This window comes from Typha angustifolia, chromosome 11 (assembly GCF_048772165.1).
Source record: "Typha angustifolia cultivar Huaian chromosome 11, ASM4877216v1, whole genome shotgun sequence".
Lineage (NCBI taxonomy): Eukaryota > Viridiplantae > Streptophyta > Magnoliopsida > Poales > Typhaceae > Typha > Typha angustifolia.
The window spans coordinates 5,657,597-5,676,296 of NC_133249.1; the positions used below are offsets into that span (position 1 = coordinate 5,657,597).

Below are 18,700 nucleotides of genomic sequence, written 5' to 3' on the forward strand. Positions count from 1 at the left end.
TTTAGATTATTAAATCTAAAATCATTTTTGCCCAAATTTAAAGTAGGATAAACAAAAGTATCAATTTCTCAAACTTATCCTATACTTTTAATAAATATCGTTATCTTTCTTATTATTCTCGTATTTTTATTTCTTTATTCTCAGTATCTTTCCTAAATACCATTGTATTCTTGAATTCTTGATATTTTCCTATGAACATCGAGATATCACTTATTTTTTTCGACATTTTATACTAAAAACCATCCTATATGCTATGAAATGCGATGTGTATTGCAACTTAATCATTTATATCGGCTTGTTACTTGATCTACTAATACGGATATAGTTTATAATAGCATTATTATTATATGTGAGTAAATAAATAGGAAGCCAAGACCGTTTTATTGTACTGACCGGTATATTAAGGATGATCAATTTGCTTGACTTAGATACATGCTGAAGAAAATAAATTAACTATTTCTTAGAGAAATGATGAGATTCTTTTGCTAACAATCAAGAAAACTGTGATTAGATAGAAAAATGCATATGATTCCGAGAAGTAAAATGTAAGGATAGAGTTTTACCCTAACAAGAGGGGGAAAACAAAATTAGATTCTATGCTATTCTTGAGGCCGCCCACCTCCGTCTCCACCCAATCCATATATGGCAAGCCCGGCCCATGAGCACCAAACATATAAACCCTTGAAAGGAAGCTACTCCACATCAAAACCCTTCCCCTTTTCTTCTTGAGAGAAGCCTGATACGCGAGGGAACAAGCCGCGAAGAAAGCTGAGCTGTTGCTCTCGGTTGGATTGCTAATGGCGGCAGGGGGAGATTTCAATGGATCGAAGAAGAGGAAGAGGGACTCCTCTGTGACGAAGAAGGGAAAAAAGGGCGATACGTATCAGGGGAAGAAGGCCCCTCGTAAAGCCCCAAAGCCGCCGCCTTCGAAGCGGCCTAAAGAGAAGGCCGCGAAGGCCGCGAAGGGTGGCGATTCGTCCTCCGTTGCACTGAAGAAGGAACTCGGAACCCCAAAGGAGCGTCGTTTGGCTGCTAAGGTTTCTCGTCCTGATTTCATTTTTCTTTGGTTGGATTGACGATTTCTCTGCTTGGTTGAATTGGGTTTTGTGAGATAGTCCTTGTTGTCACTGAAAGATTGCATTTTGATGGTCGTTGGAGCTGTCTTGGTTCTGTGAGTTTGTTAATTCGGAATGAAAGGCTCCATCTCAGGCAGCCACCAAGGCCGGGCGGCACATCGGCCGCCCCGCAAACATACAAGGCGGCCACCCAAAGGCGGGCGGGGGCCGACTTAGCGGGTCGGTTGATAGTTATATAAAAAAGCAATTCTCATCTCTCACTCTCACTCTCACTCTCACCAGTCAGTTCCCACTGGCTCTCACCCCACCGGCGGCCAGTTTACTACCCTCCCTTCCCCTCTCCCTCCCGCCCTTTTTCTCTCTCTCTCAGCGATATCACAGAAGATTAGGTGTTATTTTTAATTTTTTTTTTGTGCATGTATGTTTGCTCATTGCTATGCCGCTGAGAGCTTGAGAGAGATTGCTATGTGTGAATTAGTATTTGTTTTCTGCAAGTATGCAATTAGTGCTTGTGGATTGATGTTTGTGATAACTATTTGCTAGTATGCATGTTTGCTATTTTGTTGATTATTGTTTCTAATTGTGATTGCTGTTTATGAATTAGTTGCTATTGTGTTAGAGGAATTATTGTTAATTTTTATATGGTATATATTATATATCAAATATAATTATTTTTTAATTTTATATATTAAAAATATTGGATTGTTTTGGCACCCGTCTTGACTCCCGCATACTGCCTAGACGCTAAGTGGTGGGGTGACCGCCTTTTAGAATATTGCTCCATCTTTACCTATGCATTCATGAGGGAATGATGTCGAGGGAAATTTGTTGATTTTAGTGGATTTCTTGAAAGGCAGCATTTTGAGCAGCATTGGTGCTATTTTTGCTCTAACATTGGTTTATTTACAATGAAGTTCTCCATCTTTGACTATAGTTTTTGGATGGAATGCAGGCCATTGTGATAATTTGTCTTTTCTTTAGTTCTATCGGCACCTACTTTCAGGCTGGCAGCTCATTGTTGGAATTTGCCTTTATTTACTTTGAGTGCTTTCTGTGTTCTAGTGGTTATAGTCTGTTTTGGTACTTGGTTGAACTGGGATCTGTAGGAATAAACTTTTTCATGGAAAGAGAGCGTTTTTAGATCAGTTGGAACAATTTTGGTTATGGAGTTGGTTTATTTCAACTTTATTTGCAGAGAAAGCCTCACATCTTTCGCTTTGTGAGTACAGAGGGAATGTGGACTACTGAGTGACATTTGTTTGCTTTAGTTCCTTTGTTTTGTGTTATTCTAATTGGTCAGAATGGATTTTAAATTTTAATTCTTTGGAGCAACAAAAGGCAGTGCTCGGGGTTTTATCGCTTAAGTTTTTTATCCACATGCTGCCTTGATGCAGTTTTCCACTTGTTTTAGTTAATCTAAATATGCTGGCATTGTTTGGATAATATTCTAATAGTTTTTGGATGCCTTGGCTGTAGGAAATGGTGGAGTCAAGGAAGAAGAAAAGAAAGCCGAATTATGATCTTGAGAAAGTAAGCCTCAATCCAGCCAGGTTGTTTTAAGTTCTAATGCTTTTTTTTTTCCTTGCAGAAAGTGGAAACTTTTGCATACTATCATCCAAATCCAAATAGCTTGCTTCTGCACCTCTTTTAACTTCTTTCTGTATCCTGCATATTACTCTTAGGCATCAACAAACATCTCTTTATAGCTAAATATTTCTACAACCTCACATACTGGAAGCTAGGCAAAAAAAAAAAAAAAAAAAGGAAACACAAACCCTTTACCACCAACTATTGGGATCGGCTTACATAGATTTTTTTTTTTAACTGCTTAACGTTCTAAATCACATTTTTGCTGATTTTATAGCCCTTTTTACTTTTAATTTTTTCTTCAGCTTATTGGAACACATCATACTCGAGGCCCTTCTCAGTCTATCCTGACTCAATTCCATGCATGACGTCCTTATCAACCACACCAACACTCTGATGCCTCTATCTATTCTAAGATTTTCATATTCTAGATATCTTCTTTACTTGTAACTTATTGTTTAACATTTGGATTTGTCAGTTCTAACTATGTGATACAAACCACATACTCTATGAAATCTCTTGATTATTTTTAGTTCATTCATCTATAGCAGTTGCAAAGAAGTATCTACTGATGGCACATATGTGCCAGTTTTGTTTAACTTTTTCTTTGAATTGCTGTCCAGTAGTGACAACAGTCTATCACTAAAGTTCTTTGTGAAGTTGTGTCTCATTTCCTCTTGAAATTGTATGGATGAACAGTTTTTTTGAGTCTTTTTCTTGACATAAAGGCAACAAAGTTCTGCCCCATTATGCAATGTTTAATTACAAATGCACCGCCATCCTCAGGTAGCAAACACCGAAGAAGTATTATTTGTCGCAGATTTAACTTTCAGAACATGATCATATCAAAACATCACTTCCTCAGAAAACCTACAAAGGAAAACAAGTAAACTATTGAATATTGACAATCATCATCCACCGACACAGGGTCATCCTTGCTCTAGTCATGAGAAGCATTCTTACCTCTTCTTAGCTTCCTCTACATGGCTAACTGCCCAACACAAATACATGGATTTAAATTTAATGTTAAGAAACCATTTCCTCAAAAGATCCTTTCTTTCCTCTCTAACCAAATCATCTCAACAAAAAGCAATCATTGAGATTTTCCCCACTTGCTTCTTCAATAACTCTTACAGTTTTACCTTTCTCCACCCAGACTGGATATATTTATGAGATTTGCTATTACCAAAAGTAGGAGGCATATACAATATATCTTCTTTGCCACTTCAATTTCAGAAACAGGTGCTTAGTGGTCTCCATCTTACCACAAAACACACATTGTCATTACTCAGTACCAATCTATTGTCTTTTACCAAATTATTAATTTTCAAATCCTATTACTTTAGACTGATTGCAAGAATGCTGTCACTCTTGTTATCCTGCTTGGTAATCACTCTTTAGGTTTGACAAGACTTATAGCTCATAAATTATGTCACAGGAGCTGGCTTTGCTATGGGAAAAAATGAGAAGCAACAATGCCAGCAAGGAAGAGAGATCAAAGTAGGCATTGAACTTAACATTTCAGTTGTCTGTCTCATCTTATTAGTTTCATCTGACAAAGTTGAAAATTACATAGGTTGGTAAGTGAAGCTCTTCGGAAGATGAATGGGAAGTTTCTGGAAATTGCAGGTTCTCATGTCTCTGCACGGGTTCTTCAAGTAAGTTCAATATCTTACTTTCTTTGCTATCTGTTTCTTATAAAATCATAATGTAAGTCTTTTGTGGATATACTTCATGATTGAAATAAGAGTTAAAATTATAATAGTTTGATGTTCACTGAGATTTACACGAACTCCCTGTAATGATGTTTTGATTAATCCTAGGTAATATTCTTTTTTTTTAATATATTACTCTCTGTTTGTCAGACATGCATCAAATACTGCTCTCAAGTAGAGAGAGATACTATATTTGATGCTCTCCGCCCTCATTTTCTTACTCTCTCAAGGAAGAAGTATGCTGTCCATCTTGTAAAGAAACTTTTAGATACTGGTATGCATCACTTTTGTCCATGGACGATTAAATAATAAAGTAGTGATGATTTCCAAAAAGATTACTTTTTGTGGAATCACTTCATTTTTTTGACCTGCAGCTACAAAAAAGCAATTGGAATGGTTCGTGTCCTCTCTTCACGGTCATGTTGCTTCTCTTCTTCGACATACAGTGGGATCTGCAGGTATGTAAAACTATGTGGAATAGGCTGTTGAGACACTAAGACAGTATACAAAGTTATCTTCTCCTGCTGTATTATGCTAGTGGTTTTTCTTTTTTTTAATCTCCTGGTTATGTTAAGTGGGAATGAGTTGTTTAGAATCTGCATAATAATGTAACTTGCTGGCATGTGGAAACCCATTAGAAATTGGCAAATTGCAATTGTACATATCTAAAAGGTACAGATATGCTTAACAGCAGTTATTATTTAATAGAATATTTCAACATTGATTCATTATTTAATTTTTACTGTATATACATTAAACTAAAACTTTGGGTAAATTTTTAATTTTTCTGTAAGTTGATAAGTATTCATCATTGTAGGATCTTCTTGAATCTTAAGGATTTACGCACAACTATATGTCAGTTAGATCAAAATAAAAAGTGAGCACCTTTTGTAATGACAGATGTAGAAAAAGCTCTTAAAATAAGCTAAATTTGAATATTCTCATTGATATTTTACCTAATGCTTGCACATGATTTGAAATGTGACTCCATCCTTAATCTGATGAAAACTATTTAGGTTCGAATGGTTAAATTGTGAAAAGCAGGATGACAAAGGTATCATTATACATTTTCTCTAAATTTACACTAGGATAAGAGTGGCTTGGACATGTGTTAAAGAAAAAGATTACAGATAAAGTGCTCTGAGATATAAAGGCCTGGATATGCTTGTCTACAAGGTTAAGATAACTAGTCCTACTCATGGGTGGATTGTATAGATTTCAATGATTCTTTGTTTGTATTTAGTCAGATCCAAGTTACTAGATATTGGAAATTTTCTTCTCTGTAGTTGTTGAACATGCATTCCATCTAGCAAATAGCTCTCAGAAGAGAAGCCTGTTGACCGAAATGTACTCCACAGAGCTTCAGTTATTCAAGGACCTGACACTGACAAATTCAGGCAGGTAAATGGATCTACAATCTAATTATCACATCTTCTGTCTTCTCATGCATTCATCATCTATAACTTATAACTGCAAAAACACCTTAAGTTGAAAGGATTTCATATACTTTTATTAAGTAGCATGCTAAATGATCAGTCACATCATTTCGAGTTGCTCTATTTTCCTTCTCTTCCTCTCCAGGCTGGTAGGTTTACTCTCATCCACCTATCGGTTGGCTGATCATTTTTAACAACCATCCGGGCGTCTCCTCTATTTCTTTTCTACTCTCAGTTTTTTTGATGAAGATTGACTCCTTTTTGTGTGGAAATTGCAAAAGATTGGCCGTTAAATTTATATAAGAGCCTGCAATCTCATAAAAGAGACATCATGATCCCTTATTTGAAGAAAAACATTCATTTGAGATGGATATTTATATATGCATAGCAATGTTTTAAGTGTTGGGTGAAACTATGCCTACCGTCTAGAACATCTTGGCTCAACCCCTTGCATCTTGATACCAACAACGATGGTTCTTTTGACACTATCATGTTCCACCTTCTTTCATCAGTGTCACTGTTGTCCTTGGAGATGAGAGACCAACTCCAAGGACAGGAGAGGGAGGGAGATGATTGGACCAGGCAAAAGAGACTGTTGTCATGTGATGCAAAATGGGTTAGGATCTGAAAAGAAGTGGCATCTGGGCAGCATCTACCCCTTTTTCACCCTCTCTGATTCCCTCTCCCCCTCACCCCCCACCCCCGTGTTTCTCTCTCTCTCTCTCTCTCTTCTTCTTCTTCTCAAGGATACACCAGGATACCATGCCCTTGTGCCAAGCAACACAAACCGTGTTAAGATCAATTTATTTATGATGATTATAGTGTTCATTACTTGAGGTGTAATCTAGAGAATTTACAGGTAGCTGGGTGTTCAAGTAAGGACATAAAATAAAATTGAACATTTTGTAATTAATCTACATGGTCCAAAAGGTCTCTGAATGGAAACTATATATTTATATAGTTATAAGTTATATCTTATAAATATTATAATACACATAGGATGTAAAATTGAGAGCCATGAAAAATTTAATTTTAGATTCTGTAACATGAAAGATGTAAAACATTAGGTGTCATTGATAATGTCTAAAATGTATATTTGTAAAAAATTTTGTTAGTTTTGGATACCTGCTCCTTATGCTTGAAGAACATAGTCTTGCTGAGTGTTGATGTTTGGGCTTTTTATTTTCTAGTGAATATGAGTCCAAAGCTTATGACAAAGGCCTTTGATGTTGTGAAGCATGCAACATCAATATATTGAGCTCACTATGCTTTAGTTTCTCACGTACTGTGAACTTTTTGATTGTATCCTAGTAGTAACACCATATATATATATATATAATATTAGATCCTTGGATGCCAAAATGAAAAGTAGTCCATTTGAATAGATATGGTCTGCAGAAGCTATATCCATTTCACTGGACCTCTGACTGGATAGTACCTTGGGTACTCCAATCCTATGACGGTGTTTCTCACAATTGAGTCACCAGTACCATATTTGGCTTGACACGTTTAGGTTCTTGCCTAGTGCCAGCAAAGGTACCATCTGAAGCTCACGATGAACCAGTAGAAAACCGAAAATTAGCACAAATTACAGTTTGCATTAACCAAAGCAAAGTATTTCCTTACTAGTGCTTGAGTTCATAATTGTCACAATTGAAAGAAGCTTGTTTTACTTCTATATAAATATTCCTACAAGCTCAGAAGGATACCAAAAGTCAGCCTTAGGAAAGTGGTGATGTATGATGAACTTATAATTTTTTCTTAATTACCTTGAGCTGAACCTACTTTTATCCTTCCCTTTTATATCAAACTGCTTTGATTTCATTCCCTACATCTGATTTTTCAATGGCAGGTTGGTAGATATTATTTCTAAACTTGGACTACAGAGATCATCAGTACTACAACACATGACTTCTGTTATTCAGCCACTTTTGGAAAAAGGGATTGTCGACTATTCTATTGTACACACTACCTTACTAGAGTATTTCACAATAGCTGACAAGGTAATATTAAGCATATATCTGGCTCTTTAACACCACAGCTAAAATGCCTTTCTTTTGGGGCCAGTGGTTTCTATCTATTCTTGCCTGACATTATTTTATTTGAAGTCCTCTGTGACAGATGTGATTCAACAGTTGACACCCCTTCTGATTCAAGGGCCATCGGCTGCAGATGAAAGTGAACTTTTACCTTCTCCAGATTTGCCAAAGAAAACAAAAAATAAAAAGAGAAGGTTGTCAGAACCACTCCTTATTAGAATGATGCATTCAAGAGATGGATTGAAGATTGGCATCCTCTGCATCAAGCATGGTAGTGCAAAGGTCTGAAAGTGCATTTAGCAAATGTTTACTTATGCGTTAATTCAGCATTCGATTTGTTTAGTTCTGGATATGAAACAATGTAGACTTTGATATCTGTACTGCTTAGGTTATATGTATCACCTCCACCCCTTCTTGCACTACTAGTGGTATTTATTTACTTATTTGTAGACGAAAGTGCGGACTGGTTAGAAAGTTGTTGTTCATATCACTCTTTTAAGTTTTAACATTAATATAGCTTATAGTACAATTTTTCATTTGAATGATTGTCAAGATAAAATAATACGAAAGAACATGTACTTCCATCTTTCAACATGTTGCATGTGCCATACCAATGGATTACCAGCCTGGGTTTATTGACAATAGATGCATCTTTGATAGTTGATATCAACCTAAAATGTGCTACATTTTCTGTACAATATATTCCTGCATATACTTTTTCAACTATAAATTTAATTTAAGATATCTTGCGATTTGTCTTCAATGCTATATTATGTACACATGTTCAACTTAATTGTTTCACTTCTCCTGTTCTTGCTTTGTTTTTGCCGATGATACTTCTTAACTTGGGACAAACTTCAGGAGAGAAAGAAGATCGTTAAAGGCATGAAGGGGCATATTAGGAAGCTAGCTTTTGATCAATATGGAAGTCTTGTAAGTGTTCTTCTTTCACGTAAAAAATGAAGTTCATTACAGACTGCACAGAAAATATTTTCCACCTTTATTTTGAAAGTCAAATATTTTTAGTTTTCCTTTGTTGAGATTTAGCTATTATCATTTGCACATTTTCTGTAAATCTTGCATTGATAAATTATTAGTGACAATGGCGGCTATCAGTTGTTTTGTATTGAATACATCATTTGATGAGCAGATTGGATTGGCCCCTATTTCTACATTATCAGGGTTCCTCTTATAATTTAATGTTCCAATCAGAGATGCAATCATGCTCCATGTCTTACATCTATACTACTTTATATAATTTTGAAATCCTGATGTTCTTCATAATTTAAGTTATTTTATTTGACATGCTTTTGATTAAGCTCTAGTCATGTAATCTGAACGAGATCTGGAAGTCAATCTGAATATCCTAGGACTCACTTTATCTTATACATATACATGTGTGTGTGTGTGTGTGTTATTGCTCGTGTCTTGGGAAAAGCACTTATACTAGATGGAGAGATTTTCTTTACTATTTCAGCTGTTCAGTGAAAATTCTCAGTTGTTTTCCCATGTATAGCAGCAGTTTTCCTTTGTATAATCTTTCCATGTGATGTGTTTTTTATTTTCTTTTCTAGCTCCTCATTTGCATCCTCTCAGTAGTTGATGACACAAAGCTTGTTACCAAGGTCAGTGTCTTGGCATTTTTTTTATAAGAAATGTAGTTCATTTGATCTAGAAACAACTGTCTAAATATGTATTCATGTCTTTAATCAGATTATAATTCATGAGCTGCAAAAAATGCTAAAGGAGCTAGTATTTGATAAGGTAAGGTGTACTTGCTTTTTTTGTCACGTTGTTTTTTTATATGTTAATTAATCATATTCAGATAATTCAGTAATGCTTGTCATTTCTATTGTGAAACATTAGAACGGAAGACGCATTCTGTTGCAATTACTCCATCCTCAATGCTCACGTTATCTTGGGCCTGATGATCTGGCTTGTCTGAACTATTATGTTCCTTCTCTCAGTGCACAGGCAATTTTTGTTCTGCAATTTTATGTAATTCAAACTAGTACAAGGCAGGAATATGCTCAATTTTTCCATTCTCATTTCAGGGTGAAGGATCAGAGGCTCTTATGCAAACAAGCTTGGAAAATGAGGTGAATGCCACTAAAACTGATAAAGGAAGTAGTGAAGTCTCTAGAAAGAGCGCGCAGTTAGCAATTGGAGGCAAGAAAGATCATTCTTTACGAAGATATGAATTATTAGTTGACAGTGGGCTCGCTGAGGTAATATCTTTGATCTGATTACTTGCTTTCAGCTTGCTGATTCGTATATTTAACTATTTAAGTTTGATTTTCACCTATGCAACATGCCCTTATGCTTATGCCTATTCCGAGTATATGCTAGACCTTGTGCCTTCACAATTGTACTACTTTTCATGTATGATGAATGATCACATGCAAGGATGATGTCTATTGAGATAAGTACTAAGGTTTCGAACTCGGAATTGAGATCGGGATTGGAATCGGTTGTCCAAAAAAATGATATATATTGATCGCTTGTATTAGATTTTATTATGCAAAATTTTAAATGTTATTTAAAAATACTGATTTTTTTCCTAAACATTTAGAAAAAGTGAACAAAAAAAAAAGAAATCTATTTAATCACATTACAAAGCATAAAAATGAGAAAAGTACTCATTCAAAACTATAATGAATTTTGAGCTGGTTCAATAAATTTTTATGCTCTTAAATTACCATTGCAGAAGTGAAAGGAAGAGAGATAAATCTCTTATCTTTCTTTATTGATATTCTGCAACAATAAGAAATGGGGAGTTAAAGAGTTGAGAGTGAAGAAAATGGAAAAAGAAAACAAAAGAAGAAATACTTACTCAAGTTCACTAGAGTGTGGAGCTACCGAAAGTGCCTTTTGTATTGGCCGCTGGATGAGCTTAGTGAGGTGTGAGAGATGGGAGGAGAATGTTTGTAAGATATAGAGAGTAAAAATTAAAGGCTTGAAAAGAAAGTGGTTGGCGACATTTATTGTTGATGTTCCCCAACTTAGATCTATTTAAATCCGACTAAATCTTTAAATTCTATTTCAACTAGTTTTGGCAGATATGGTCGAGATGGATTGGCTGATATGGTTGATCCCAGATCGCAATCACTCATAATATTGGTTTCGGGTTAGAATCGGAATTGGCTATGGATGAGACCAATCCGTCTTGGGATTGATTGAAACTAGGATCCATAGAGATAACCAATTATATATGATTGTAAATTAACTTGATTCAAGCTGATGCTATATTATTTTATGACCTGATTATTTATATGTTGGTAATTTCATATGAGGGTCAACGAAGCTTCTGTGAACATAAACTAGCACTGTGCTGTTAGTTATATGTCACATTAAATAAAGCTTTAATGGAGTCAAATTTTCTACTGAAAAGTTAGTTTATCTTGGTGTTATCTGGTCCATTTTGTATCTGCATTTGTTGTTGTGTGTTGAAGTATTATCTTCTTTTAGATAGCATATCCGGTTCTATATAAATTGGGGCCTCAGAGAAAATTTATTTGTGTTAACTTACTAAATACTTTAAAAAGCTTAAGTTGTTAAAGAACAATAGTTTTTATATTTTAACATTCTCCCACACTTATGAATTTCAGACACTTTGAGAGGTTTTAGAAATAGACTTGACTTAAAGGGGTGGATGCTCTAAAGAATGGATACACCAAAATGGGGTAAGTATCTATTACGAATATAGGCCGGATAGGGACTTTAGGTAAGTTGTATCCTCCTATCCGTATCATATCTGTATCCCATCTGTATCCGTGCTTAGGGTGGATGTTTTATATTTTAAGTGATAGATAAGTTTAGTAGGATTTGAACTTAGGACCTATGCACTCATACCCTTCTAACGATGATTTTTGTATTTTATAATCTAACAACTTGGAATAACATGGTGCATTTAAATACATAGTATTTTATTTGATGGAGGTTTTGCAAGTTGGTCCTTTTAATATGCTTCTTCTGCATGCAGATTATGCAAATTGCAAAGTTTTATTTGCCATTTGTTGGTGTATTTCAGTTTAGTTTGCCCATCGTCTCTTCCCTCCTATCCTAGATCTTTTCTCTCTCTTGTTTTTCTAGGTTTGGGAATAAACTTCTCAGCAAAGAGACCTCAAAAAGACGTCTTTGTGAGTAAGTTAAATATATATTAGTGGCACACCTGATATGCTGCCCGATACCCTACCTGTGTCAAGCGATACGGGTGGTACAGGCTACGACACATGTCGGCATGGGGTAGTGTCATCAGGACACCTTGTGCTATGTTTTGACACACCATTGGCAAACATGTGCTGGTTAACACGAGCCAACACGATAATGCTTGCCTATCAAAACTATTAAAATACTAAATGAACAATTTTTTTTTAAAACGATATGTTTTTATTCTTTTCTAGTTATTTAGATGGCGCTCTCTCGTGCTAGGTGCCGACACACCATTGGCATAGCACGTGCTGGTCGGCATGGGCCGACATGATAATCCTTGTCTATCAGAACTATTAATTTAATAAATGAACAATGAATGTTATGTAAACATTGATGTTTTTGTGCTCTTTCTAATTATTCTCTCTCAGTTGTTACTTAATAATGTGATAGTGTGCTTTTAACAGATTTTTTGCATTATTTAGGTTTTTAGGGAAACTTTTCTCTAATTTGAACTGTCATGTGAAAAAAAGGAAAAGATAGAGATACTTTGTAGCAGCAGCTTTTCTCTCATGCTTTGCCTTAGCTGATTAAAATTCAGATGTGAAGCTCAATTGGGGCTAGGTTAGGATGTGGAAGGACGGAGTAAGACTGTAGGAGTTAGATTTGGTTGGAATAGAGAATCAAAGATAAAGCAAAGAAATAATTAAAGCCAGTTCTGATTCAAGTCAGATTCGAGTTCTGTGGGGTTGAATTCAACCAATAACTAAATGCTACAGAGTTTCAATTTATTACGCCATGTCCTCTTGTTTTAGAGAAACAAAATGAGGTTCCATAGCTTGGAATTGTGCTATAAGCCTATACCTCATTTGTAGAAGTCTGAAACTAATTGGTTTACATGTTTAAGACTGAATTTAGACCTCTGTTGACCGAACCTAATCAGTCTCATCAAATTGCGGCTTCAACCAAAACACAAAAGCTTGGTGATGTTGGAAAAATAGAACAACACGTGTACTCTGATTAGGAATGAAAACGGATCGGATAGTACTTCCGGATTCATATTTTTAGTTCGGATATGGATTCGGATACGAATATTAGATGGATAATAAAATTTAAAATTATATCCTAACTAAACGGATATGGAAATTTTTTGGATTGAGAATCGGATTTTAAACGAATTATGATATTTTATTTAGACATAATTAACATAAAAATATTAAGAGTTTCACAAAAAATAATTTTTTTGTATGTTAAATATATATAAAATTAGAGAAATTAATCTCTACAAATAATATATAACACATCACTAATAATAATATCAATATTCACTATTTAAATAAGCAAACTAGAAACTGTAAATCATTCAAAAAAATATGCGGGTAAATAGATATTCGATATCCGTATCCAAATCTAAAAATTATATTCGACTCGTATTCGAATCTGTATCCGAGAATTTTTCAAAAATTCTATTCGTATTCAGATCGGATAGAAATTTTTTATTCGAATCTGATCCAAATCGGGTCGGATAGCGGGTCGGGCCAGAGTTAATCCGACCCGTTTTCACCCCTAACTCTGATACTGACTAATGCCAAAAATTCTAGGGAAAGAAAGTTATTGTCAACATAGCGACATGATACTCGATCACCACTCCAAATGAACCTGCGAGATATAGAATGACTCCTTGTTTACTACTCAACGAAGATTACAAAGAGATACAGATCAAGTAACAATCACAAGAAGAAACACACTTGAGATCAAAGTGCTTTTCCAAGCAAACTATAAAAGAAGATAATAATAACTTAAATTTTCAGCCACAAGCCTACATGACTAAATATAGACGGACAGAAGACTCACCACTAATCTGACAAAAAGGCACTCTTTCCTTTTGTGAAAAGTTTCAACTTTCAACCCATGCTCAGAACCCTATTTTAACTTGACCTGAACATACTAGAACAAATGGAATCTAATTTCGAGTTCTACACTGAAAGATATATGCAAAACTTCTCGAAAATAAATAGAATTTGATCGAAATCTATCTTGGGTCATAACAACCTTTGGTTGTGATGACTGATGAGTTTTAATCAGAATCATGTTTTTCCTTGGAGTACAAATCTTGCTCAATTTTGATCTCATCACAAACTTTTCGGTGGATATCTTCGTAAGATTTGATTTATAATCATTATTTCTTGAATAGGCTAGTGAATAATATTTCAATCATGGATCCTTTGGATACACCTAATTAACCTCTTTGGTGATCCATCATATGAAGGAAATTATACTTTTTAGAGAAAAGTACTATATGTTGTAGAAACTGTGTTTTATAATAGTCAGAACTGGGATTCAATACCCAATTGAAGATACCAACTTTTAAAGCTCTGGATATCACACAGGGTGTCCTTTAATCTTATGAAGATAGTGTCACTGTTTTGTTGCAGAGGTTGGTCAAGCATTAATAAACATACATAGGTTTTTTGTGCCAAAGAATTTGTTCTTGTTCCTTTGGGTTGGGAAGAAAATGTTGCTTGTTGGTGTGGACATCTTGAATTTGGAGTTTTAGGGGCTGGATAGTCACGGGCAATGAACTTTCTTTATAGATGGAAAAAAAACTTTAGAACTTCAAGTATATCCTTTTTCTAGAAAAATTGTTCAAAAACATCTTACATTTTACTTTTATTTTTATTTACATCCTATCATATGAATATTTATCATTTAATCCCTATATTTTGTTTTTACTTTCGAGTTAAATTTAATCCAACATCAATGGATGAAGTTTAAAAAATTTCATTACTTTAAAAATAAAAAACTAAAATACCCAAAATGCCTTTTATAAGCTGCATCATTATCTTCTTCTTAACTCTACTTAATCTCCTCTCCTCCTCCCCTACCCTTATTAAACCCATCTTTTCCCTCTCTTTCTTTGACATCTCCAATCCCTTCTCTCTCCTATCTCAACTCGTGGGCACCGAGGACTTCATTGGAGAGCACCACCACCCTGTGGCCGATGATGAGCAGCCTCAACTTCACCTCGTGGTCTTCTCCTGTGATGTTCTTAAAACTTACAAGTTGAAGTGAGGTGTAGGGGTGTAAACGAGCCGAGCCTGAGCGAGCCGACTTCGGCTCAGGCTCGGCTCGAAATGAATTTCGAGCCGTAGAATTACGCTCAGGCTCGGCTCAGCTAAACTCGAGCCGAGCCCGAGCCGAGCTCGAGCCTGAAATGAGCCTATTGTCGAGCCTCATTCAAGCCAAGCTGGACCGAGCCAGATTGACCCCAAGCCGAGCACCGCGGCAGCTTGAGGAGTCTGTGCCCATGGGAGAAGGGTGGAGGTCGGGCAATGAAGGCCTCGGATGGCCATTGTAAGCTAGTGGGTTCTGCAGCAGCAGTCGGTCTTCCGGGCTCTTCTCTTCGCTTGAGTACTTGGTCTTCTTAGAGGGGGAGGGGAGCTTGGCAAATTTTGTTTTGTTAGGCTGCAACCGATGTAATGAGACCCAACAGCCCAAACTGGGTTATTTAGTGTTGCTGTGGTCTTGGGCTAACGGAGAGGCGGCGGAGCTGGAGCATGGAGTCGACAGCGACCGCCTCCCCCCACCCGACGTGGAGCATCCATGGGCGCATGTCGTCGAGGTGGGTCACCGCGACCCCCGGAAGGCGAAGCGCATGTGCACGGAGCACGCGAGCTCAGCTAGCTTGATCCCGATCTCATGGAGCTCGTCCCGGCCGTTGGAAGAGGGAGGCTTGATTTCAGTGATGTAGAGTAAGGGAGGGCAAGGGCTTGGCTCAAGGCCGGCCACTAGAGGTCGTGCATCAGGCATTCAAGTTGAAGTATGACATTGAAAATTAAAAGCCTCGACTGGAACGCCTTTGAAAAGTGATGGATAAAGGACAAAAGGAAAAGATGGCTTTCACATGAGCGGGCCCCACCAATTGAGACACCTCTCAATCTCTCATCTATTAATTATTAAAATAAGTACGAAATGATGAAATGTCAGCACCCTACACCACTAAAAAAAATTACTACAGCCTATCGAGCCTAACGAGCCGAGCCTAAGCGAGCCAACTCCAGCTCAGGCTCGGCTCGAAATTAATTTCGAGCCGATTTTGACAACTCGGGCTCGTCTCATCTCTAAGTGAGCTGAGCCGAACTCGAGCTTCAGTCGAGCCGAGCCCGAGCCGCTCGTTTATTTTGACAGCCCTAGTGAGGTGGGGGTGAATAGATGAGAATTTTTAAAGAGGGAAGGAAAAGTGGATCAGGTGGGAGAGTAATGAGGGAGGAGAGATAGTGTCTGCTAAAAGAGGTAAGAAGAAAGTAAGTCAGGTTGAGTTGAGGAAGAAGATGATGAGGTGGCTTGTGGGAGGTAATGTGGCATTTGACTTAGATGAATTGCTTAGTTAGGGGTATAAATGTGATTTTACATCTGTAGTTAATTAACTCATCTATATGGTAAAAGTTGGTTAAAAAATCAATGCTAGGGTGTTTTTGAGGCATTGTAAGAAAAAAATGCAGGTCTAATGATAATTATCTATATTAGTATGGTGTGAATGGTAATAAAAGCAAAATGTACGGTGTGTTTGATAAATTTCCCTAAGAGTTATGCTCAGGTGGAACTACTTTTCTGCGTGGTTATGCTGTATGCAGTTATGAATAACAGTTCGTGAAATACAGTATCATTTTACAAGTATTAATCCTTTATTTGTGGTGTTTCCTTTCTTTTTTTGCGTTGAACTGTTTGGGAATTCAGAAAGGAAGATTGAAGCTTCTTATGTCTAGGATATCTGCACTCTTAGGTTGTGAATGTACTCTAACTGACATTTAGCTTGTTGTTTTGTAATCAAAGAAAGTAACTGTACTGTAGATGGTTTTGCATGTGAATTCAGGTTTACATACTTCCTATATTTCACTCCAAAGACATAATAAGCGGTCTTCATTTATTGTCCTGCAGAATCTCATCGGAACATGTATCGAGAATGCTGGAGATTTACTTCGATCGAATTTTGGCAAAGAAGTAATATATGAGGTGATTTCTTTACTCTTTAAAACAAATCTGGAAGCTATGAGAAAGGACTTGGCTAAGGTCTCTTTGAGATATTACATTGGATTCTATTCACACAATGATACTAGTGCAGTGGAGGACATCTTATTGATATATGATTTATTGATCTATTCAAGATATGAGGATTTATTTCAGTTGAGATACATGTTTCTTCATGTTAATCTGTTATTGTGATTTCAGGAAAAGTTAGCTTAGATATTGGCATGTTCAAATTATACAGAGAATAGTTAATGAAGTGCTATTTTGTTCTAAATTGGTGTTGCATTTCCATTGGAGTCTTCCATTTGATTGCTATAGTCGCCATAGTAAGATCATTAATTTTGTTTTTATATGGACTGATGTTGCATAGAATGGCACAAATCTTTTACAAAGACTGAGGTTTAGTTACAAAGCAAGTTGTTATTCAGAAAATTGCTTTTGCTTCAATCATTTACTTCGTAATTGGATAAATCTGGAAGGAGTACTTTTCTATTTGAACTTTACATATGTCTTCCTTTATCTTCTCATTCCCTCATTGAAGAACAAGGCAATTGATCATTTCCTTTTCACACTTTGCATGTTAAGTGTCCTTTTTGAAAACATGAGCTTTAGGAGAATATGGTTGAGGTACTTAAACTAGTTTATGTATCTAAATCTGCAGGTGGCTGTTGGTGGAACTGATGGCGTTTTGCAACCACTAGCTAATAGGATAGATGACTTGCATAAAGCAATAGCTTCTGTAGCTGCTCTTCCAAAGACAAATGAATCTGACGAGGAGCATGTATTTGAGAACTTCCACTCCAGCAGGACCATCAGAAAACTTGTCGTAGACTGCGGAATATTCTCCTCCACGTTGTGGAGAACAGCTCTAGAAGGCAAGTGTGAGATGTGGGCTCATGGACACAGGTATGCCACATTAATTTCTCTATCGACCATTATGATCATAATCCTTATTTTATTTCTGATCTAAGATGCCACTCATGTGAACTTCTTGGTAACCGCAGCTCCAAGGTGATTGCTGCATTCCTGGAATCATCCGATCCCATAGTTAGAGAGCTTGCAAAATCTGACCTGCAGCCTTTGATAGATCGAGGCGTTCTTAAAGTCCCCGAGCAGAAGCCAATGGAGAAAGAAAGTTGAAGAAAGTACCTCTATTTGTGGGTTTCTAAACACTGCCATATCGTGTCATGAGGCTCCCTGCAATATTCCAAGGAGGAATTTCCATCAAATCCATGGCATAAAGCATTTTTCGACACCTAAGCTCAGAATATCTATTACTTTGATCTCAAGCAGTAGTAGAACTTTTTGAAGTAGATTTCTTCTGATTTGTTCTTAAAAGAAGTACATGATACATAAGTTTATACTTTGTAACGGTGATTGCAAGCTCTAAAATATTTTGAGCACAAAATGCTCATCAGTACTACCATTACAAATGCAGTATCAATCGCTTGATCTTTTGGTTGATCTTATCTGTTAAACAGGTGATTCACATTTACTTCCTCTTCCCATACATCTTTGTAACCAAAATTCCTGTTGATTCTCGTGCACCCAACTCCTGTGGTGGGGATATTTGGGGTAAAGTTGGTAAACAGCAGGACCAAGGAGTGGGAAAGATGAGCATATGAAGGATCAAAGAGGAGTGCCAGATCGTGGAAAGTAGCGAAGTAGGT

The 18,700-nt window shown here is 36.5% G+C and overlaps 1 protein-coding gene across 2 annotated transcripts; it reads left to right on the forward strand.

Moving 5' to 3' along the window:
* The first annotated feature begins 709 nt into the window (after positions 1-709).
* LOC140770713 (pumilio homolog 24) lies at positions 710-18,450 on the forward strand. 2 transcript variants are annotated; one of them, XM_073111972.1, is made up of 17 exons: positions 710-1,037; positions 2,553-2,606; positions 4,102-4,163; positions 4,240-4,321; positions 4,529-4,652; positions 4,753-4,836; positions 5,665-5,779; positions 7,667-7,817; positions 7,923-8,135; positions 8,715-8,786; positions 9,428-9,478; positions 9,567-9,617; positions 9,720-9,827; positions 9,908-10,081; positions 16,941-17,015; positions 17,692-17,936; positions 18,035-18,450. In XM_073111972.1, exons 1-17 carry the CDS (start codon positions 798-800, stop codon positions 18,168-18,170), a joined length of 2,037 nt encoding a protein of 678 aa, XP_072968073.1. In that variant the 5' UTR covers positions 710-797; the 3' UTR covers positions 18,171-18,450. The 2 variants fall into 2 exon arrangements, with proteins under 2 accessions (XP_072968073.1, XP_072968074.1); XM_073111973.1 differs by having other exon boundaries at positions 993-1,037; positions 2,553-2,626.
* Positions 18,451-18,700: the final 250 nt, after the last annotated feature.

Excerpts from the sequence above, each read along its gene's own strand:
- LOC140770713 (XM_073111972.1), top strand. The coding sequence starts at position 798 with ATGGCGGCAGGGGGAGATTTCAATGGATCGAAGAAGAGGAAGAGGGAC. Across the intron at positions 4,837-5,664 it reads ACATACAGTGGGATCTGCAG|TTGTTGAACATGCATTCCAT; the intron begins GTATGTAAAACT and ends TCTTCTCTGTAG. Across the intron at positions 17,016-17,691 it reads GCAAAGAAGTAATATATGAG|GTGGCTGTTGGTGGAACTGA; the intron begins GTGATTTCTTTA and ends CTAAATCTGCAG.